The sequence below is a fragment of the Xiphophorus couchianus genome, chromosome 23 (assembly GCF_001444195.1).
Source record: "Xiphophorus couchianus chromosome 23, X_couchianus-1.0, whole genome shotgun sequence".
NCBI classification, from domain to species: Eukaryota; Metazoa; Chordata; class Actinopteri; order Cyprinodontiformes; family Poeciliidae; genus Xiphophorus; species Xiphophorus couchianus.
The window spans coordinates 13,665,781-13,688,855 of NC_040250.1; the positions used below are offsets into that span (position 1 = coordinate 13,665,781).

Below are 23,075 nucleotides of genomic sequence, written 5' to 3' on the forward strand. Positions count from 1 at the left end.
CCCAGGCTATGGTCACATCTACAGGGATGCTAATTAGACCATTCAGAGTCGTCAGTTTGGCCACATTCGGATGCTAATAACCCAGTTTGGCCCTCTCTCGGTAGAGATAGGAATTTCTCAAAATCCTGGTAGTCCTAGTGCTAAATGTCGGTTTTACAGGTAAGGTTACACTTTTTAATTCATATTAAGGATCTAAGAACTCTAGGTTGCTCTTGCAGTCAACAGGCACAGTTTATATTAAGCACCACAATAGCCTGAAATAAATCCACCGTGACAAATCCGGGATGAATGTGTGCGCTTCACTGAGTGGATCTTGGAGGTGACGTGTCCGACCGTGAGAGGGTAAATATTCCCAAGACGTTCCCGTGTCGGCTCCATTCAACATCATTCGCATATCTAAATCACTGACTTTTATCTTAATCCTCCCTCTCTAGGTTTATTGTCGGATTAAAAATTGAGCACTCATTTTTAGGTCAGTTGCTGAGAATCTTCCTTTTTTAAACGATCTTTGTTGCAGAGTGAAAGGGGGCGGAGCCAACGGGACCCGAATCAAGATGGCCACCTTCACTGAGAGGTAAAGACTGAGCAGTTCCGCTCTTTAATCGTTTCTTTTTCACCGTCTTCCTTCGGCTTTCCTTAGCTTGCTGGCAGGGGTTATAAGTTTTGGGTTGAATTTAGTAAATGCAGAAGTCATTAAAGGTTTGGACGCCGCGAAGGAGCCCAGTACTAGTGGAAAAGTCTCAATCTCCGTTTCAATTGAATTAGCGGCTCGGCAGGATGTTAGCAAGGTTAGCATGATAGTGTTCTGATTTACAGAGCAGCTTATTCAGACTCGTACTGCTGCCACTCATGTATTCTTCAACCAGAGAGCCGTATAGTGTTGCGGTTATTTTGTTTAACCTGTATGTACTGTGTTATTTTTTAAATTAATACGGGCGCAGATTAATTTTAGCAGTCGTTAGCCGCCGTGTTAGCTAATACGTTCTTGGCAATAGTCCAAACACGTTAATTCGCGTCGGTAAGATTTGACAGGAATAAAGAGACGCGTTCGATGGAGTTTTGCCCTTTTTAAAATTCAAAAAGCAGCGCTTAGTACTATTTTATTTAAATACACATTGTGTGTTTGCAGGATTTAAATGGTAAAGATTTAACTGCAATTGATTTGAGGGCATATTTTATAACCACAACGAGCTCAAAGTTCAGGTGTATGGTTTAGCAGTTCCTCCTCAGGTTTGTGGCGCGTCCCCTCCGGTAATTATTTGTCTATTGCTCAACCAAACCAGAGTGCATGAACTGGAGATGTGCTGTTGGTTTTTCCTCCGCAGGATGGGGCCTGTCTTGTTGCTCTGGCTGGCCGTGTGCCTCAGTGGATCCTGGGCTGTGGACAAGGGCAACTTCAAGACCTGCGACCAAAGTGCTTTCTGCAAGTGAGTGGAACATGGAAAAGTGATGCATTTAATTAAAGGCATATTTCCAAATGAAAAGCACATGGCTGATTTATGACTGATGCCTGTTTTTACCTTGTGCCAGGCGGCAGCGAGCGATGAAGCCTGGTGAGTCCCCTTATCGGGCCCTGCTGGAAACCATGGAGCTGACCAACACCAGACTCACCCTGCAGCTCATCAATGACAATAACAAGGTAGATTGAAGTTGGATGATCACTTGGGTACATTACATTAAAGGTTTTAAAGATAAAAATGGATCTTAAACTTTTCTATTTTAAGAATCAGGTAGATCTTGTAATGTAATGTTTAAGGAAATGTTCTTATGCTGTAAAACTCTGGTACTTTTAGTCATGATTATTGCATGTCATGTCTAATACATACAATACAGGGCTGTTAGAAGGGGGATTACAAAAAAAGATTAACATTCTTAATTTAATGAAAATTGACCCATAATTTTCTTCTAATGCTTTTAACTTATATTTTACAGTATTTACATTTTGTCTTGCTATTTTTTTTAGTTAAACATGGTGATGATTGCCTGCCTGAAACATAGGGTTAATATTTACCCGACAGTAAAGGCTAAACATTATTGAAACAGTAACTTTCTCACAAAGATGGTTTTAACATCAACTGTAATTTCCAAGACTCCCACTTCTTTCCATTCAAACCGTCAAGACACAATGGTTTCCAGTTATTGACTTGCACATCTTGTTGTTTTAGATTCATAAAATGCACAAGTATGTGCAACATTATAAAGGTGGCAACTTGATATTTGAGCACATATGAGCTCTGTAATACTGTATATAACTAATATATACATATTTTTAAAGTGATGAAAGTTGACTTTGACTAGTCACTTTGGCATCGTAGAAATGCAGGAGAGGCTTCATAGTAACTGACAGGCTTTGTTACGTACAGCATATATACAGCAAATTTCATCTGCTTGGGAAAATAGTTTATTGAATTAATTCTGCTTTAAAACTTGTGACTAGTCATCGCAGAGCACTAGTTAATCTAATTTGATGCCTCACCATGTCGAATCACAATTTTCAAGGCGGTTCAGCTGCTATAGTTATGGTAATGGAAAGTACTCTTCTAACTATTCTAGTAAATCTGTGACAGGATGGAAATACAAGACCTGACGTGTTGCAATAGTCAGGAAAAGATAAGACAACAAAACTTTATTACTACTATACTGTATGTGGCGTGATCGGACGCTTAAAAATAACAGGAGGCTTAGATGAAGCGATTTGAATGGGCAAAACTCTGAATATTATAAGCACAATTAATTGAAACAGTTGTGAATTATGGCTGAATGCTTGGCTAAAAATGGGACAAGAATGAATGAAATTAAAGCATAATAGTCATACAAAATCAGTCACAGGTTTGTTTGATTATTGTTCTTAAATTTTGACCTAATTGCAGAATCTTGGAGCATATTTAGTTTTTCTGCACAACCTTTACTTTTTTTTTTACCTTAATCTTTGTTTGATCAATATTTTGTCGCTGTGTGGAATCTGCTGGATGGGTTTTGCATCCAAATTAGAATAATTTTATATTAGTAAATCATTTTATTACGTAGAACTGTAGACGTCACTGCGGCTGTGCTTTTCTTTTTCCACCACCAGAGCTTGTTACAATATGAAAGGAAGGCTGAACCTCCCCTAAGTATTTCTGCAGAGACTAAATAAAAGTTTGTTCCAAGAAATTAAACATCACACATGTGGAAATACGATTTTAGCAGATTAAAATCGTATCATTGTGTAGGTCAGATCTGCCTCAAGGCAACATTCCTCCACAGAAACATCAAGAATGACCTTTCAGCTGTATTAAGTGTGACTTGCTATCATCAGAGCTGCAGTTTGCCCTGCATGAAATGCTTTCTATGGCAAAAGTTGAAATTGCAGATTGGAGTGAGTTCCTTGTGTTTCTGGCTCAGTCCAATCAGCGATGTTGCTGCAGTGTTGAAGAGAAATCTGCTGATCTCTGCTTTCAGGTGCGTCTTCTGCTCGAGCTCTACCGTCTCCAGGGAAACATAACGAGGGTGAAGATTAACGAGCTGAAGCCTCTGAAGCCTCGCTATGAAGTCCCAGACGTGCTCATCAGGGAGCCGCCGACCGAGCCGTGAGTACCTCGTGATATTTCCCTCCTGCGTGGCGGATTCGTTTTTAGTCTGAGAGTCGAAGGTTTATTGCCACTAATTCAGAATACTTGTCCCCTAATTGAAGTTTTCCCCCCGTCCCAGTCTGTCTCTCCTGTCCCAGGATGAGAACGGGGTGGTGCTGTCTCTGGGATCGGAGTCCCAGAGGGTCATCGTCAGCGCCCGGCCCTTCAGGCTCGACATCGTGGAGGGACGCGACGTCCTGATGTCCCTGAACTCGCGAGGCCTGCTCAGTTTTGAGCACCTGAGGATGCGCAAGGACACGTGAGAGTCCACACACAAACACACACACACACGCCCACACACTTCCACACAAAGCCCTGTCGCTTTCTTTTTTTTTTTATAATCCACATCGTCACTCGGTGGATAAATTCAGTTTCTGTTCCCATGATATGGTTTGTTTTTTCAGTGCTGTCTCTGACTCGTTGTTCTGTCCTTTTCTCCCTATCATCCTAGTTTCTCCTATAAAGTAACTAGCACAGTGGCTAGCGTGTGGGATAATATCAAGAGGGTATTCTCTAGGTAAAGACCCTTAATGTGTATTCTGTTCCTTGTGCCTCTGCTGCCCGTAGTTACATAAGACTTAGGGTTTCCCATCGCACCAAGTTTATTTACCCTGAAATTAATGTGACTGTATGTTAGGGTGTGGCTGACTGTGTGCATGGAGGTGTTTGGATGTAGTTTTAAAACTGAGTCATCCTCACATTCAGACGCTTAAACAATCAATCTGATCATTAGAAAAAGCTGCAGGGTTACATTTTAGCTCTGGGTTTGATTTAAATTTTCCACTTTTGTCAGATTTTTTTTAAAAGCATTAACTCATCCATTGTCAAATCAGTAGCTCATCTGATGATCCAAATCTTTTAACTGCTTGATTTACAACATGTGGCAAGTAAAGTCTGAGTAAAGGGTCGAAGATGTAGATTTGAGTATTAATAACTCTTAAACTTTCTCACATTACAACCACAAACTATTTTACTGAGAATTTATCTGACGAACAACACAGAGTGGCATATAGTTAATTATAAAGTAGAAGTAAAGTAATTCATGTGTTTGAATAAGTGTTTAGATCTGAAAAGTGTGGCATGTATTAACATGCAGCACCGTTACTTTATAGAACCAGCTTTTGTTGTGATTGGAGTCGAGTCTTTTAGTTTGTGTCCACTAGCTTTATACATCTAGAGACTGAATTTCTCTTCATAAAACTATCAAGTTCAGTCAGATTGGATGGAGGACGACAATGTAAACGGCAGTTTTCAAGTATTGCCACAGATTTCCAGACGATTTAAGCCTGGGCTTTGACTGGGACACTCTGATACTTCGCCATTGTAGCTCTGGCGCCATGTTTAGCTCTGTCAACCTCCACTGCAGCCTGAAGACTTCTCAAGTCTCTAATTCTGTGTTTCCACGGAGTGGGTCATTACACTATTTTGACATTGTATTGATGTTTGAGCAAAAACGCTGAACTTTTCACATGTGGATGTTTTTTAGCTGCAGATGAATCCTTTGCTACAAATGATCAAGCATTCACTGGATTAATTCTGATTTTAGGCAGTAAAATTCTTGTTTTCTAATTTAAAAGAATTGTATTATTTGTATATTTGCATATATTAATGTACATCTAATGTATTAAAAAGGTTCTGTAGATTGTGCCCGTTTTTTTATTTTTATTTGATTAATCATCAGAATAACCAATAGAATGATCGATTAATAAAATAATCGCTAGTTGTAGCTCTAGTATTTTCTTCATCTACCTCCTTCTGAAGAAAAGCATCCCTGTGGTGCAATCAGGGAGTCGGGCAGTTTTAGTTTTCACACCAACTTCTTGAGTATAAGCCATAAACCGTTATGTATGCGCTCTCTCCTATGTTGTGAATTTTAAAAGTTTGCTTTTCTTTTAACACTTGTTTTATTCTTGACTCTTCTCCAGAAAGACCAGTTTTGTGGAATAGTTGTCAAATTCTTTTACCTTTGAAACCTCTGGTCATGTAGCTAGTGCTAATGATGACTCTGTGTTGCTCTGTCTCAAAGTTAAAGTGTTATAAATACTCATCAAGTTCCCCTACTGAATGTCTGTCTGAGCCCACACGCAGTCTGTCCCCTCAGACTTTGCTGATCAGCTCCCGTCAGCAACATCTCTCTTTGTGGTTCTACTTCTGATTGCAGTTTTGCATTAATTCAAGGTCATTTTAAATCGCTTCCTCTGGACAGTAGCAGGTCGGGTCGGCTGCTCACTGCATGTTTACTGCTTAACGTCACGTACTTCTGCAGCTCAAGGATTTTTCTTTTTTTAGAGCTGCTTCTAAGGGTTAAACTCTGGTGTTTTTGGATCTTCTCGGTTCTATCTGGGGGTTTTTAAGGTGGTGTATGCTGCAACGTGTTGAACCGTTGAGTTCTGGTCTTTCAATACCAAACCTGAAGTAGCCACAAGGCAGGAAGTTGTTCAGTCCCTATTTGTAATTAAAGCTAGGTCACTCTGTTTTGTAGTTTTATTTAGTCGTCTCTGCAGTGAGGGGACAATCATTAATCCTGCACCCTGTTCCATGTTGTTTTATTTACCTTTAACTATAGTTTAATTATCTCAGCATATTATTACCTCTCATGAGACGGTTGCCAAAGTGACGCTCTTTCTTTTCTACCCATCCTTCTGAGCAGTCAGGCTGACCCGGAGGCTGAGAACAAAGAGGGGACGGACCCGGCGAACCCGGCCGAGGTATTTGGAGATCCATTGTTTGGCTCTTTAGGTTTTATCTCATGGTTTCTGCTCCTCCGTGACTAGTTTTGCCTTTTGACTACCAGACTGCAAAAGAAGAGGAAGAGAAAGTAGAAGACGGGATGTGGGAAGAGACGTTTAAATCGCACACAGACAGCAAACCGAGCGGTACAGCATGCAGTTTTAGCTTTAGCTGAAGGTATTTGTATGAGAGGTTGAAAGTTGAAATGTTTCACCCGTCGTCTCTCTACTCAGGTCCTTCTGCCATTAGTTTAGACTTTTCATTGCCGGGCGTGGAGCACGTCTACGGCATCCCAGAACACGCAGACACCCTCAAGCTTAAAACGACAGAGTGAGTCTCAGCTGCACGTTTCATCTATCAAAGCCTCAAATGCAGAAATGACATGTGAATCCCTCTGGTTTTGTTTTCAGTAGTGGGGATCCGTATCGGCTGTATAACCTGGATGTTTTCCAGTATGAACTGTATAACCCGATGGCCCTGTATGGGGCAGTCCCAGTGATGTTGGCACACAACACTCAGCGTACTATGGGCATCTTCTGGCTCAACGCTGCAGAAACCTGGGTGGATATAAGTTCAAACACAGCAGGAAAGGTAAAGTCTATTCTCCCTGACCAGAGATCAGCATTCACTTCCTGGTTTCCCCTTAAAGCCTCGAGGATTTTGAAATGAGTCTGGGAAATGTTTTTGTTTCCAAATCCCATTTTGTTCCTCTCTCCAGACGGTGTTTGGGAAAATGCTGGATTACGTTCAGGGCTCCAGTGAGACGCCACAGACGGATGTTCGTTGGATTTCAGAAAGTGGAATCATAGATGTCTTCCTCATGCTGGGACCGACTCCCAGAGACGTCTTCTCTCAGTACGCTTCTCTAACAGGTGAGAAAGAACATCAAATGAGACTCAAGCTTTAATTTCCTTGGTTTCATGTTACCTTTTGGCTCCTTCTGAGTAGAATTTACATAGCGACTCTTAGAATTGTTGATTTGCAAATGAGGAAACTAACTAGTTGAAAACATCTGCAACCAAATGGCAGAGATCATCTTGTGTCTGTTGTTTTCTGACCTCTTTGGTCCTTTTGCCCCTCAGGCACTCAGGCATTCCCCCCTCTGGCCTCACTGGGATACCACCAGTGCCGCTGGAACTACAACGACCAGGAAGACGTGCGCTCGGTGGACGCCGGCTTCGACGAGCACGACATCCCCTACGACTTCATTTGGCTCGATATCGAGCACACGGACGGGAAGCGCTACTTTACCTGGGATCCTCACAAGTTTGCATCACCAAAGGAGATGCTGCAGGGTCTCCTGGACAAGAAACGCAAGGTACAGCTGACAAAATCTGTATATTTGTTTATTAAGACCCTAAAGAGTTCTTATGAAATCTAGAGTTTGGTTTTTATCCTTTTCCAAATATGGATATTTATCCATATGGATAAATCTCTGTTTTGACTAAACAGAGATTCTTAAAAAAAAAGAAGGGCTGTAATAGATTAATGTATATTTAAATCTGTAGTAATTTAAATTTATTTACTATTGTAATAGATTTATTGCCTAGATCCATTGTGAAGCCAAATCATTCAGAAATGAACAAGAGGTTTTCCAGACTTGAAACAATCTTTTACATCAAATATGTGGTTCAGGCTATTTAAATCTCTATTTTAAGCTTCTACAGATAAACTGGAGGCATCAAAGATGAAACTGTACTTTAAAAAATCTGTAGGTTGGTCTAGGTGTTTTATACATTTTGGCTTATTCAATTTTGTCCAGATTCTATTAAAAAGGAGCAGAATATCTCTTTACCATGTTGCTCTATTTTCCCGATTTGTGGATTTGAGATAAAAGTTTTTCACTTAAATATCCAGAATATTCTAAAAACTGTTGGAAACATAGAAATCCGAGTCTGGAAAAGTGGAGAGCTCTGAAATGAAAACGTGATTAAATCTTTTATGCAGCTTTATAGTTTCCTGAAGTAGATTTTAAACTCTGTTGGCTTGAGGCTCAGCACATTTTATTCCTTCCAGATGGTCGCGATTGTCGATCCTCACATCAAAGTAGACACAAACTACAAGATCCACAACGAGATCCGCTCTCGGGGTTTCTATGTGAAGAATAAAGATGGCGGAGACTACGAAGGCTGGTGCTGGCCTGGTAAGACTCCTACAACTCTGGCATGGTTTTATTTTTTTATCTAGAGATTAAAACCTGATTTTTTTTCTCTTCTCTTCTGTTTTCCTTCACTGCTGATGAATAAATAGGGAATGCAGGTTATCCAGACTTCACCCGTCCTGACATGAGGGCCTGGTGGGCCAGCCAGTTTGGTTACGATCAGTATGAGGTGAGTAGCTCATGTGGAGTTTTGTATTGTTGTAAATAATATGAAGCATTCAGCTGTGCAGAGCAAAGCTAGAAAACGAGAAACTGTGTCTTATTAAATGTTGGCACCTAATTCAACTTTGGAAACATTCACACCATTTTCTCTTTGCTTACATTTGAGTCTCAGACATGATTACCACCTTTGAATTAATTGCATTTTGTTGTCACAGTTTTTAGGTTGTTTTGTGTCGTAGTTTAGATTAAACGGAGTGTGTCCGCTCTGCAGGGCGCCATGGAGAACTTGTATACGTGGAATGACATGAATGAGCCGTCCGTGTTCAACGGGCCGGAGGTCACCATGCACAAAGACGCAATGCACGAATCCTGGGAGCACCGCGAAGTGCACAACTTATACGGCCTTTATGTGGTCAGTGAGTTTAAGCCGAGTCACACTATGATTTTTAGGCCACTCTTCTGTCTTTTTTTTATTCTAACTAAATATGGAAAGAGTGATCTATTGTAACTAGATTTGGTACATCTACTTTTTGCTAGAAATTAGCTGGTGGGAAATGTAAAATAGTGATGAAATCCTCCGTTTTCCTGGCCTGCAGCACAGGGCCACAGCAGAGGGTTTGACCGAGAGGTCTGGAGGAGTCGAGAGACCGTTTGTCCTCACCAGAGCTTTCTTTGCTGGTTCCCAGCGCTACGGTGAGGCCATCAGCACCTTTACCTCCAGATTACCCGCTAACATCGACTCAACATCTGTTAAAAGATAAAACATTAGGCAAGCCTTTTTATATGCAAAATGTGTTGTTTTGCATGCAGGTGCTGTGTGGACCGGAGACAACGCTGCAGAGTGGGACCACCTGAAGATCTCTATCCCCATGTGTCTGAGTCTGGGCCTGGTGGGAATCTCTTTTTGTGGTGGTGAGTTTATAAACAAACACACAGCTTAGGTTGATGGTTATATTTGGCTTATTAAGAACATTTCTGTAATTTACATTAACATGTTTGTTGTTTTTTTATTTTATGTTTTGGATCTTATTTAAATTACTTGCATTATTAATTTTATATCTCTTATGATTTTATTTATATTTTCTAATATATATTTTAATGGAGTATCTTGTCAACAAATAAGCAATTTCCCTTTGGTGACCAATAAAGTATATTCCTGTTATTTTTATAGTTCGTGTAATTTACAAAAAATGAAGCATAAAGTTGTTGAAGTTTTATATTTACCTCATTATTAATTGCAGAAACCTGCCTTGGTTGAGTAAAATAATGATTCTTATCAGCACTGTGGAAATAATCCAACTTAACACCCTGCAGTGTTTGGTAATGTCACTATGGAAACAGGTCTGTCCTGTTGCCATAGTGATGGCAGAAGTTCCCCCAGTAATGAAGCGGCAGTTATTTTTCAGTTATGTTGGCTTGAATTATGCTGGCTGCTCTTCAGACTTTATTAAAATTAATGAATCTGTGTTTAACACAAAAAGAGATCTGGTGTGAGAAAAAGCTTCTTGATGATCAGTTTGTTGTTTTTAATCAAAACCCTGTGGATTGAAAAGTCAGTTTTCTAGACTAAATGTGAAGTTGTGCAATGATCATACAAAACATGTTCTATGTTTAAAACAGATTTCAAGTTTCTATTTAGTTTTAATTTTAGCTGTAGGTACTTTATTAATGTACAGTCCATATTGTTTTTAGGTATTTTTCTATTCAAGTGAATTTCCCCACTGTGGGATTAATAAAGAACCGTTTTTATACAGCTGATGTCGGCGGGTTCTTTAAGTCGCCGAGCACCGAGCTGCTGGTGCGTTGGTACCAGACGGGAGCTTACCAGCCCTTCTTCCGGGCCCACGCCCACCTGGACACGCCGCGCCGCGAGCCCTGGCTGTTTGGTCCAGAAAACACGGCTCTGATGCGCGAAGCCATTCGCCAGCGCTACACGTTCTTGCCTTACTGGTACCAGCTGTTCTACCTCGCATATCACACTGGAGAACCCGTCATGAGGTGAGGACAGGGAACGGTTTTTCCCTCTCGTGTGTATTGCTGATGCTCAGAGGAGTGAGGTGTTCATTTGTAACATGATGCAATTATTGTTCATCAGGAATATTTTGAGCTAAACAATTGAGGAGACGTATATCAAAGCGATTGGCTGCATTATTATTCCAAATTTGGTATTTTTCTTAAAACAAGAAAGATGTTCGTCCCACCGCATAGAAAAGCTTTGTCTTTCAGGTAAATAATAATCTGACTTTCCTCGTGTCTGTTGCAGGCCACTTTGGGTGGAGTATCCCCAGGATCCTGCTACTTTTGCTTTGGACGATGAGTATTTGCTCGGTGAGCCACAAAACACAAATCTCTTTCTGTAATGAGTATGAAGAGTTTCATCAGATTATTTCATGAATCTAATTACAAACTAGTTCTACCCTAGAACCGTTGTGCAGCTGTTTTCTCTCTAGTTTATCTTGATTCAGGGATTTTTGAAGTGGAGTAGAAATACTCCCTCTCCTACTTTGCTGCTATTATTGCTTTGTTGTTGCTAGAAAAAAATTAGTAACTTGTTTCTGCTGCCATCTTGTGGCCAAAAATGTTATGCAATGCAGGTTTAAAATTGTGTAGCTGTGTAGCTTGTAGTAGTTTTACTCATGAAATCAGAATTTTTGGATAATAAAACATTCATAATTTTTCTCCTGTTTGCTGGTTTCTGCTGCAGGCCGAGACCTGTTGGTGCACCCTGTAACTGAAGAGGGAGCCAGAGGCGTCACTGCTTACCTGCCGGGGAAACACGAGGTGACAGATTCGCTCTGCAGCAGGTTGTGATGGTTTTTAAGTTCAGGAGGTGATGCTTCACCCTGCGTGTCTGTCCTCAGGTCTGGTTTGACATCCACACCTTCCAGAAGCACAACGGCGGCCAAAACCTTTACATTCCTGTCACCATGAGCTCCGTAAGCCGTCACAAAAATTCAACATACAGTTGCAATGGATTTTAATGACGTCTCATTTTCCTGCTTTAGAGTAGTTCTTTAACCTCTGCTGTATTCTGTCACAAGTTCACTGATTTAGCTGGCTTTTTGTGCTTTCTTGCTAGATTCCGGTGTTCCAGCGCGGCGGCTCCATCATTCCCAGGAAGCTCCGAGTCCGCAGGTCTTCCACCTGCATGGAGCACGACCCGTACACTCTGTATGTGGCCCTTGATAATCAGGTGAAGAAACTTTGCGCCGTCTTAAGAGCAGCTGCAAGATTCTGCTGAGTGCTGGGTCGTCCTAATCAAAGCTCTGCTGTTGTTCAACAGAGAACGGCAGAGGGAGAGCTGTACATAGATGACGGCCACACTTTTAACTATGAGAAGAAAGAGTTGATCCACAGGAAGTTTTCCTTCGCCAACGGCGTCCTCACCTCTGTGTGCGTTGCATCATCTCAGCGTTTCTCTCTTCGCTTTTCTTCCAGCTCAGATCTTGATACTAAAGAATGAAACTCGGGACGATAAAAGTGCAGATTTATCTGCTTCTGTAATGGTTACGCCTCATGTTTGAAGATGAATTTGTTCCTCTGTCTTCTCCACAGTGACCTTGAACCAAACGCCCAGTTTACAACCAAATCTTGGGTGGAACGCATCATTATACTGGGAGCCAGTAAACCCAGCATGGTTACTCTTAAAACTGCTGGTGAGTGATTGATGCTCTTTGTCACATTATACAGGACACTAAAATAAACATTTTAGGGTTTCATAGGAAAGTAGAGGCTTAATTCAGATTAAAAATAACGGATTAAAAAACGCATTAAAAAAGTGTTTATTTTAAGCTTTCGTATATAGGAGTTATTGGAGGATTATAATATTAAAGTTTAGAAGTAAACTAGAAAAATAACTAATTGATCTGTAACAGTAACAAAGTTTGCTGCATAATAAACTGTCCGAAAAATTATTGTGATAAGCAATAATGTCTTGAGACAATTTTCAACAATATAATGGGATAATAATGCTTGTTCGCCCTTTAAAAATCTAATAAACTTTAATTTTGTGCAGAGGACTACACATTGGAACTGGAAGACATTTTAAATATCCAAAATAACTATAAAACAACCAAAGATGATAGATAAAAACCATACACAATCAAAAGGATAAGTAAAATGGATTATGAAGCATCTATAAACAAAATTGCCCTTTAAAAGATATGAATCATCACAGTGGAAATTATCGAGCTTGTTTTAGTTTATCATGCAGTTATTTCGGTATTTGCTTATTATGACCAGCTTGTCTCATCAAAACTTTAAAATAAGATCATTTGAAGCATGAATTCTTGTCCTTACTGTCCTCACAAAAAAACGTTCAGACTAAGAAATCTTCAGTTCTTAAGGTTTCCTGTTGTATTTTCTAATTGATCAGGAAACAATTTTTTTACATATAACCACGTTGCCCCAATAGTTTCATATTATGATGTACTTTGAGCAAAAAAGTCGACCTTAAATCAGTTTATCAACATTGTTCTTTTGGCACGTAAGGTCCCCCCAAACCCTTTCAGAGGATGTGAATACTTTTCTCTTTTCGGTTTTGCAGATGGCGAGAACCAGCTGGAGTTTGATTTCGACGCCTCCATGTCTGTGTTAACGATCCGCAAGCCTGGGATGAACGCGGGGGCAGACTGGACCGTGACCCTGCAGTGACCCCCAGAGACAGAAGACGAAAACAGAAAACGAGCAAACTAGACTGAAACAGGAGGAGATGGAGAGAGTAGAGAATAGACAGACTCCATTAATACTTCAAACTAACTAGAGCAGGACGTCAGAGTAACTGCAGAAACACACAGATCACACTTTCCATCCACATTAACACAGTTTGTTGACACTGAGCTCTGCCATTTCCTCTTTGTGTTCTGTCACACTAAGACCTGATGGCAACAATTAAAAAATTACTACTAGATAGGAAAATGTGTTTGTTTTTCAGGGAAGAAACGGAGTGGGCCGAGTCAACTTGGGAGTTTTTTGCTGCTGAATCTTCCTCTTGGTTTAGCACACTGTCTGCCTCATAAGAAACGCATCACTGTAAAGGGTGTTTGGTGTTTATAATGAAGGTCATGTCAACATTCTGATCACACACTCTACCTACTGCTGATTCCTTTCTGAATTTGAAGAAATCTATCGTTCCTCTTATAGGCAAAATCTAATCAGGTAAGAGCTCAGCCTTCTTTCCTCGTGCGAATTTAAAAGTTGATGGACAGTTTAACAACCGTCTCCTTTATGGCTCAAATCTTTTATCATGTTTTTTTTTTTTTTTTAACTGTTTTCAACACCACAAAGACGTCTTTGTTTAGCAGTCCTCAGCAAATCATTTTCCTCCAGTCTGTCATTGAGTTTCTCAGTCCTAAATAGAAATTATTTGTTTTTGTTGCTTCTATTTTGAAGTAATTTTCTTAATGGCACAGTTTGGGTTTTAAACTGGGGAGTGAACCACTGGCTGGATGATTCTGACAATATGTTTTCTCTTTTGAGCCATTTTTCTTCCCTTCGTATCTTGTTTTTAATGCACTTACAGAAGGGTGAGCCCTTAAGAAATTAGATTTTCGTGTTTCCTAGGCGATAGTTGAAATCTTCATTTGGGTTTTGATCATTAGAACAACTAAACGGTTGTCAATTTAAAGCCATCTGAACTACAGAAACATCAATCCAAAATATGCATCAATCTGCCATCAAGCTCAATTGTCTGACCTGCAGGAGGGAAGGTTCTGCAAGTTTCTGTTTTCAAGAGCATAAATGTTACCTCTGCATTGTTTTTTGTTAATGGCTTGAATTGGTGAAAACGGAAGTTAACGATTGCACTTCAGCTGTCAAAGTAGTCTGATGTACTGTAACAGATGAGACCAAGTGAAAATAAACTTGACCAAATGTGAAAAATAACAAGTCTGATTTCTTCCAGTAATTTTTTTGTTTGTTTTGGTTTTCTATGTCACTGTTTTCTAGGTATGGATAGCTATTTGTTTCAGACAGGGCAACTACTACAGAGCCCCCTAAGGGGACTATACTTAAACTGTTAACTTTGATGTTCAGTATTCCACCTTGTAATATTTTATCCAGTATGTTTTTGACTTGCTGACTTAACACAAAAAATTTAGGCCAATTTTACAGGTTTTTGGACAGGTTGCGATGAACTTGTGGTATTTTAATTGAACCTGGTTAAACTGCTAATGGGTCCAATAAAAGTGGAATTTTTTAAAATGTATTTCTACAAATTAAAGGACAATAGAGTAGATGAAGGAAGTACAAGACACATCTTCCATTAATCATAATGGGTAGGGAGCAGGATAAGCAAATAAGTCGGATAAGAAGTGTTTGCCAATAATAAATGCTTCTGAAGAATACCGTAATACCCTGATATTGAGGTGTTGGTATGTAATGAGACTGTCAAATAGCAATGGTCTTCAGTCAGAGGCTTCTTCAGGTTCATTGCTAGACTGACTGCTACTGCAGATCAAACCTGCCCATAGAATCACCATCCACAATGAGTCTTTGAAGATAGTTCAATGACATCAGTTACAAAAACATAATTTCCCTTTCGGATAAAGTATTTTTGAATTGAATTTCCCTTGCGGCGATCCAGTGCAGTTGTGCGCTGATTGGCCGTGCTCATCTCCGGGGTATAAAATTAACCATTTAGAAGAAAGCAAAAGTTTTCACATTTTAAAGAAAATGTTTACAAAGAGAATATATGAATTTTTTTTATATGTATAAGTATTCCATTGCTGTGTGTGAATAAAACCAAAGCGGAGACTGTGACAGCTCAAAGATTTGTTTACAAATTGCAGTTTGTGTGATTTTTGTCGCTTGCTGATGACGTCAGTGGTTCTTCCATCATGGCGGCGGAGAACTGTGAAGAGATGAGCGGTAACGGGGTGCCCGAAGAGTCTTCAGGTAGATTTATTTCTGAGTTTCCTGCCTAAAGTTGGCTGCGGGTTGACAGACGTGGCAGTGATTGTTTGAAGAAAGCGCTGCATTGTCGTTTCTGTGAAAAGCGGAAGGTGTGACATGCTAGGCTGAGCTACACACAGCGACACCGAGCAGAGCTGGACGGTCAGTGATTCTCTACAAGCTGAGCGGATGAGAGTTTTAACTCGCAGCTGTGCTGAGGAGGCTGCTGCTCAGCTCCCTGGAGGGACACTTTCTACAACTCAGTGGTTTTTACGTTCATCTTACTGCGCTGGTGTCTGTTATCATGTATGAATGGGAAGCTCTGCAGAAATCTCAACATTTCTTGCTTTTTATCGAAAGTTTCTTTCATTTGTTTAGCCCCAACTGTACGCACGGAGGTTTTCCTTCTCAGCAGGTTATCTAATTAATTTGGGTGTCTTAATGTGATTTTTAAAATAAATGTATTTAAAACAGATTATATGTTACATGAAACAAGAGTTACAAAGACATGTATGCATTATGCTGCTGTAAAGGTAATTTAAAATGGAATGGTCCAAACTTAATAAATATTGTAAACTGAATTAAGTAAAACAGATTTATTTTGATCTGCTGTGGAGTGGTGATCCTCTGGCTCTTACTCTGTTGACCTTTGACCTTAACGTGCTGTTTCACTACAGCAGAACCAATTTTCTTTGGCTCAAAGAAGCTAAGATCACACTCAGTTATTCCAATATTTTTTGTTAATTTTCTCCTTTTCGAAGCCATGGATGTCACAGAGGCACTGCCACCTCCTCCTGAAGCGTCGGAGGAAAATGGCGGGGCAGCTGCGGCCCCTGAGGGTCCTGCAGACCCAGATAACTACTCCACAGCCCTGGCAACAGCGAGCGAACAGGAGGATCTACCTGCAGACTTTGAGCGTCTGTGGAAAGCCGCACATGACAATCCTCAGGACTTCCCCAGCTGGACCGATCTGCTCCAGTACTGTGAGCATGAGGTGTGTGTTTTCAGCAAAGCAGAGGGATTTTTTTAGGAGAAAACAGAAATTAAGATTGACTTTCTGCGTTACAATGAATTACCATCCAGTTTCATCTTTTCAGGGTCATGCTGCCACGTACCGCAGAGCGCTGGAAGCCTTTCTGGTTCGGTATCCTCTCTGCTACGGCTACTGGAAAAAATTTGTCGACCTGGAACGTCGAGGCGGCGACAACAATAAAGCAGAGGAGGTAAAAACTCCTTTACAGTTTCTTCTCATTATTTGATGTGTATTTGTACAGCACTTTACACTGCTGTTTTCTTATTTTAAAAAATTCACGCGTGTGCTGTGTTAGGTGTGTATTCGTGGTCTTCAAGCAATTCCTCTGAGCGTAGATCTTTGGATCCACTACATCAATCTGCTGCTGGGAACGTTGGACATGAACCTCCCCGATTCAGCTGTTCGGATTCGCAGGTAAACAAGCTTTCAGTCGCATCTTAAACTTAACGTTTTCAACACGTTATTCCCCAAAGCTGATGGAAAAGTCGAGGATTTAGCTCTAAAATTTCTGCTTTAATTTTCTCTTGAATGTTGTAAGATTTTTTTGTGTGTTTTTGAAAGACACACAGAAAATACAAATATTATTAGATTTTACAATTTAGTTGACTTATTTCAGACCAGCACAATTTTGTTTTATGACTTGTACTCAAAAATACAACTTATTGTAAAACCTCATAAAAATAACATCTAGAAATTTGACTCTGGAAATGATAAACATGGAGGAACCATGAGAGCAGAAAACACAATCATAGTAATACATAAACAGTTCTTTGATAAAATTATTTTTTTCCCCGTGGTTAAACGTCCTCAGTGTTTTTGAGAATGGCGTTGCGTCGTGCGGTTTGGATTTCCACTCGGACCGCCTGTGGGATCTCTATGTGGAGTGGGAGAAGGAACACGGAAACGTGAAGAACGCAGCGGCCGTCCTGGACCGAGCACTCAGAGTTCCCACTCAGCTCTACAGCACCCACTACGACAAGTAAGCCCACCTGACCGCCACAGACGGTAGTAGTATCTTTAATAACTTTACATTTTTCTGTTTTTATGATATAAAGCACATCTCACCTTGTTGCTGAGATGTACAATACAAATAAACTTGATTGGTTGATAAAAGCTCTGACAGAGATTGTGTAAAATGTCATCTTAAAGTCATTTTAACTTAAATTAGTCAATCCTAGTTTACAGCGACTCCTCTCCCACTCTACAGCAGAAATATTACAAAATGTTGTTAATGATAAAAGTGCCTAAAGTCTATTGATAAATTTCCTCCCCTCCTTTTCTTTTGTGTCTTAAGTTTTATTCCTGATCCTGCTGCGTTGTCCATCCTTCCTCCTGCCAGGTTCAAAGCGCATCTTAACAACAACCCGCCTAAAGACGTGCTCCCCTCTGAGGAGTACGAGGAGCTGAGGGCGACGTGCCGGCAGAGCCAGAAGGCGAAGCGGGCCGAACAGGCCCAGGAGGCGGACGAGGAGAGGCCGCCAGGAGAGGAGGAACCCGCTACACCCGAGGGTACCGACTCGGTGAGTAAAATCTGGCTATTAAAAGCTTGGTTCTCACTAGAAATAAGCCTTTATGAGGCTCAACCACCCGCTTTATTATGTAATCTGTGTTTAAATATTATATAATCTGGGAGGAAGGAATTAGGTTTTTATGGGTTCTAATGCCTTGTTGTTTTTTATTTGTGGAGATTTTAAAGTCCCAGCACTCGTAGAGTTCAGTGAAACCTGAAAGTTTGTCACGTTTTCATGATCAGGTGTAGATTTCCAATGGGAACATTTTTACACACCAGTGATGTATTCCTCTGTTCAGGAGGAGCTGATGCAGAAGATAAGAGACCAGGTTCTGCTTCGTAGAGACAAAGTTTACCAGGACAACGAGGGAGAAGTCAGGAAAAGGTGGAACTATGAAGATGCTGTGAGTTTCTGCAGGGATTATTTCTCCAGACCTCTCAGTCTGTTTGTCTTTTCTTTATTTATTCTTATTTTAATCTTCATTTATTTCTGTATTTATTTTATTCTTTTAGTTTTGTTTTTTTAAATTCATTTTATTATTTTTTTGTTTTTATTTTATTCTTTTTATTTTTGAATTCTTTATGTATTTCTATTCTTTTTATTCATTTATTTTTTTCTTTTTCACACTTTTATTCTTTTTGTTTTTTATTTATGTATTACAAGTTTTAATTTATTTATTTTACTTTAATTTTATTTGAATTGTTTATGCATTTCTGTTTTTTACATTTATTTTGTCCTCTTTTTTGTATCTCTTTAATTTTTATTCTTTATGTATTTCTGTTTTTTTATTATTCATTTTCTTAATTGATTAATTTTATTCTCTGTTTCTTTCTTTATTTTATTTTATTTTATTTTGCCGGCTTTATCACGTTCATATGTAGCATCTCTTCTACCAGGAAGTCATGTTCATGATGAGCTCATACATACATGCAGGCAAATCTTAAACCTAATAATTATTTAATGAAACACAGAACAAATCAGAGACACGCAGCATGAAAACAACTTTGAATGAGTGACCCTAAAAATGTCAGAACAGATTTTGTAAATAAAAACATGACTGAGAAAAGTAGAAATAATTTAGTCCCGTTTAAACTCTCCTGCTGTCGCCGGATCACAAACCCATCAGATTTCCTCGTTACTTTACGACAGATCAAGCGTCCATACTTTCACGTCCGGCCGCTGGACCGCCTCCAGCTCCAAGCCTGGCACACCTACCTGGACTGGGAGATCGCTGAGCTGAACAAAGACACCAAAGAGTCCTCACAAGGCGAGGACATGCATCATAAAAGTGTTTTTATGCTTGAAAGCATCTGTATTCAACACTGCTGTCTTCAACAGATCCAAACCAGGAATCGACGGAGGAATCTGAGATCACAACGCAGCGCCAGGAAGCATCAGATGATGCTCCCGCCGTCCAGGGCGACCACAGAGTTCGCATCCTGTTTGAGCGCTGCCTGATCGCCTGCGCTCTGTACGAGGAGTTCTGGACCAGGGTGAGATAAATCACTGTTTCACTGTATCTGTGAGGAGCTGGTAACAATGTAACACCTTCCTGTGTGTGTTTCAGTACATTCAGTACCTGGAGCCGCAGGGTGTGCAGGAGACCCGGGCCGTCTACAGGCGGGCCTGCCAGGTCCACCTCCCCAACAAGCCCAACATCCACATGCAGTGGGCCACGTTTGAGGAGAGACACGGTACGACACGCCCGGCTCCTTCTGCTCCTCTAAACTCAGAGCTGCTCTAAACTTCCAGCTGCTTGTTTATACGACTCCAGTGACCGGAGGCTCTTTTTGAAACCAGGGTTCAGAGTGAATCTTTTCTGAAACGCAAAGCACGGACGTGTCTAGATGTTTTTTTATTTGAGGCACCAGGCAGAAGCACAGATGTATTAAAATTACAATCTCCTCTAAGTTCACTGCAGTCTTAAATTACAACGAACCGTAGGCCAAAAGTTGAAGAACAAAACTATTTATTTCTGTTTAGCATGCGAGAGAACTATGCAACTTTTTTTTTGCAACAGTGACTGAGGGCTCAGGCTAACTTTTCTCAGTCACACAGTTAGCATAGCTTAGCTTTATACAACTTTATCTTTAGTACCGTAATGCTAACTTCATTCAACTTATCGACTATAAAGTAAAAACATTTTAACCAGACTACAAACTGCAAATAGCTGTTTACTCTTGGCTGTAATCTCATGTATTTATATCTTGATGTTTGTTAATATATATTAGCCCAATTTTTGACTTTTGAAACTCAGAAAAGTTCTGAGATTAATCTCAAAATTTCAGATTTTGTTTTCTACCAAATCTTTGACTTTTGGAGCTCAGAAATGTTCTTGTTTTCTAGAACATTTCGGAGATTAATTTACTCCTCCTTTTTTGTGTGTTTACAAAGCCCAAGTTTCAAAGGTTTCAAAAATATGATTTGTACCACAAAGTTTAAATGTAAAACAAAACAAAAACCAACAAAAAGCACATCAGAAAACCTGCTCATGCGAACTTCCTGCCCGTTTCCACCAGGTGACCTCATGGAGGCCCGGCGGGTTCTGGAGGCCCTGGAGAAAGCCCGGCCTGGTCTGGCTGTGGTTCGCATCCGCAGGGCGGCCTTAGAGCGCCGAGCGGGCCGGCTGGACCAGTCGGAGGCTCTGCTGCGAGAGGCGGTGGCTGAATCCAAAGAGAGGCCGACGGTGCACGCCTTCTACTCCATCAAGCTGGCCCGTCTGCTGCTCAAAGTGGCCAGAAACCCAGACGGCGCCCGCACGGTTTTACAGGAAGCCCTGGAGATTAGTCCGGTGAGGTTAGAGACGGAAGTGGTTGATCTCTCAGTTAAACAGCATGATGGGTCTGGGTGCTTAGCGGTGTCGGGGAGGAATTTGCTACAAAAGAATTAAAAATATTGTCACAAGAAATTTCTCCTTGAGGCTGTAAAAAGATGTTACTTTGTGATAATTTTGTCCTAATTAAAAATAAAAAGTCTCCATCTATTCTGGGGCACAAGTCAGGTCCGGATCCACACTTTGCATCCTCCATTTTTAATAAAAATGTTTTCCTTTTCTCCATAAATGATTCTTCCATCAGGATAACGACAAGCTGCACTTGAACCTGTTGGACCTGGAGTCATCTGCGGAGCCGGGGGCTTCGGCCGAGGCGGTGCAGGAGTGTGTGACTCGGGCCCTGGCGGCTCCGCTCACCCCACAAACCAAGTTACTTCTGTCACAGAGAGGCCTCCAGTTCACAGAGGAGTACAGCAACTCCATTAAGAGGTGAAGCATCACATTTCTGACCATCCTGTTCGGGCCATTTTCATCTCAAAGTAAAGCTGTGCCGTCTCTGCAGCGTGCTGTCCGTCTACGAGGCGCATCAGAAGCTGCTGGACGAGCTGGGAGGCACAAAGAGAGAAGCAGAGAACGGGTGAGAGAAGAGGGCAAAAAACTAGCCTCAGATTATGATTTTGGAGGGAAAGTTCAGTATGTCAGAGAGACACTTATTAAAGCTTTCTGTTTTAATAAGTGTTGTAATGTCATACAGTTATCAAAAGTAGGAAAATTGAACTCAAGACTTGGAAATAGGAGGAGTAGGAAAGTTGATGACTTGATCAGAACCTGAACCAGTTCCTTTAAAGTAACTGGATTATTTTCTGGTTTATTTTAATAAAGCCAGAATTACAGATGAATAATTATTATCTGCATAGATCTGCTTATTACCATTCAGGGATTTGGAGTTCCAACCCTTCACCGTCTGACCCTTCCTCCGCAGAAACGTTGGAGTCAGTTGGAGATGCTTCTTGTACAATATGGCTCAAATAAATAAGGTTCTAGTCCTTCAGTAGAACCGGCTTCCTCCTCTTCATCATTCCAATTAGCTTCTTCCGTCGAAACTGCAGATAAATCGCTCAGATCTTCACTGAAATCCTCACAACTTCTGTAGATTCAGCCTTGGTTGTTTACATTTCGACTTACCCTGGTTACGTCACAAAATGGCGCAGTTGTTTTACCCAGTTACTGCATACAAAAACAGCGACACTGCATCTATAGAACACGACAGATCATCTTTTTAAATCATGTCAGTGGTTTTAACATTCTATTTGTATAAATCGGCTCCTAAGGGACGAGGATCCAGAGAAAACTAGCAAAACAGAGGACAGCTCTTCTTCTTCTGCTGCTGCGCCGGCATCCAGCACGTCACATGTTCCCATCACCACGCCGCCGCCTCCTGTGATGGGCGCCGACCCGAGCGCCCAGACCGGATACGGAGCGTACAGCAGCTGGTACCAGGTAAAAGTTATTTAATGTTTACAGATTCCTATTTCTGTAGTTTTTGAAATTTGAAAACTGATGTTGAATTTGTCTTAAAGTTTTTAATAACGCATCAGTTTCTTTTCTGTCTCTAAGCAACCGCAGTACGGCGGCTACGGCGGCTACGGCTACCAGAACGCCTGGAACTACAACCAGTCCTACTATCCACCAAGTTAAGCCGGACAGCTCTGGAACCGGTCCGACCCGTCTGAGCTACAGACTTATTTCCCAGCATGCCTCTGTGCTTTCGGCTCGGGGTCGGTGAATCTCGGTGGAAAAAGCAGCTAAAGGGAAACCCATCCATCCATCCATCCATTTTCTGTTCACCCTTTGTCCCTAATGGGGTCGGGAGGGTTGCTGGTGCCTATCTCCAGCTACGTTCCAGGCGGGAGGCGGGGCACACCCTGGACAGGTCGCCAGTCTGTCGCAGCTAAAGGGAAACCGTGGCACCCATTTTCTGTAAAGTCTTCTGATTTTAATTAAAATTATTTTTGTATTTGTTGTCAAATCGACGCCTTCTCTCATGTTTTAAAGTCGCTTTCTCTATCCAGTGTGTGAATGGCGTTTTGTACCATTTGTTGGTTTTTAATGTACATAAAATGTGTTTTATAGTGTCACATTAAGGCTTTTTTCTAGCTCTTCCGTTACAAGGAAAAAAACAATTCAACACTACATGAAACAA

The 23,075-nt window shown here is 40.8% G+C and overlaps 2 protein-coding genes across 4 annotated transcripts; both read left to right on the forward strand.

The window, feature by feature from the left end:
• The first annotated feature begins 501 nt into the window (after positions 1-501).
• ganabb (glucosidase II alpha subunit b) lies at positions 502-14,547 on the forward strand. Of its 3 annotated transcripts, none has more exons than XM_028009409.1 (25): positions 502-574; positions 1,326-1,427; positions 1,531-1,639; positions 3,442-3,569; positions 3,691-3,870; positions 4,063-4,128; positions 6,262-6,319; positions 6,406-6,487; positions 6,575-6,671; positions 6,752-6,932; positions 7,060-7,213; positions 7,424-7,659; positions 8,358-8,484; positions 8,592-8,671; positions 8,936-9,076; positions 9,261-9,357; positions 9,475-9,576; positions 10,419-10,662; positions 10,928-10,992; positions 11,369-11,445; positions 11,526-11,600; positions 11,744-11,857; positions 11,948-12,057; positions 12,220-12,320; positions 13,211-14,547. In XM_028009409.1, exons 1-25 carry the CDS (start codon positions 555-557, stop codon positions 13,315-13,317), a joined length of 2,853 nt encoding a protein of 950 aa, XP_027865210.1. In that variant the 5' UTR covers positions 502-554; the 3' UTR covers positions 13,318-14,547. The 3 variants fall into 3 exon arrangements, with proteins under 3 accessions (XP_027865210.1, XP_027865212.1, XP_027865211.1); XM_028009410.1 differs by lacking the exon at positions 502-574 and adding an exon at positions 659-788; XM_028009411.1 differs by lacking the exon at positions 4,063-4,128.
• Positions 14,548-15,448: 901 nt separating this feature from the next.
• Positions 15,449-23,016, forward strand: LOC114139451 (pre-mRNA-processing factor 39). Its single transcript, XM_028009412.1, has 16 exons — positions 15,449-15,558; positions 16,317-16,549; positions 16,653-16,778; positions 16,884-17,002; positions 17,400-17,567; positions 17,928-18,108; positions 18,398-18,502; positions 19,249-19,366; positions 19,438-19,592; positions 19,667-19,793; positions 20,619-20,890; positions 21,177-21,361; positions 21,435-21,509; positions 22,204-22,372; positions 22,490-22,689; positions 22,836-23,016. Exons 1-15 carry the CDS (start codon positions 15,501-15,503, stop codon positions 22,568-22,570), a joined length of 2,172 nt encoding a protein of 723 aa, XP_027865213.1. The 5' UTR covers positions 15,449-15,500; the 3' UTR covers positions 22,571-22,689; positions 22,836-23,016.
• Positions 23,017-23,075: the final 59 nt, after the last annotated feature.

Bases quoted from the DNA above. Each gene is read 5' to 3' on its own strand.
- ganabb (XM_028009409.1), top strand. From the start codon at position 555: ATGGCCACCTTCACTGAGAG. The intron at 1,428-1,530 runs GTGAGTGGAACA...ACCTTGTGCCAG, and splicing joins GACCAAAGTGCTTTCTGCAA to GCGGCAGCGAGCGATGAAGC. The intron at 9,077-9,260 runs GTCAGTGAGTTT...CCTGGCCTGCAG, and splicing joins ACTTATACGGCCTTTATGTG to CACAGGGCCACAGCAGAGGG.
- LOC114139451 (XM_028009412.1), top strand. From the start codon at position 15,501: ATGGCGGCGGAGAACTGTGAAGAGATGAGCGGTAACGGGGTGCCCGAA. The intron at 15,559-16,316 runs GTAGATTTATTT...TCCTTTTCGAAG, and splicing joins GGTGCCCGAAGAGTCTTCAG to CCATGGATGTCACAGAGGCA. The intron at 19,794-20,618 runs GTACGACACGCC...CGTTTCCACCAG, and splicing joins CACGTTTGAGGAGAGACACG to GTGACCTCATGGAGGCCCGG.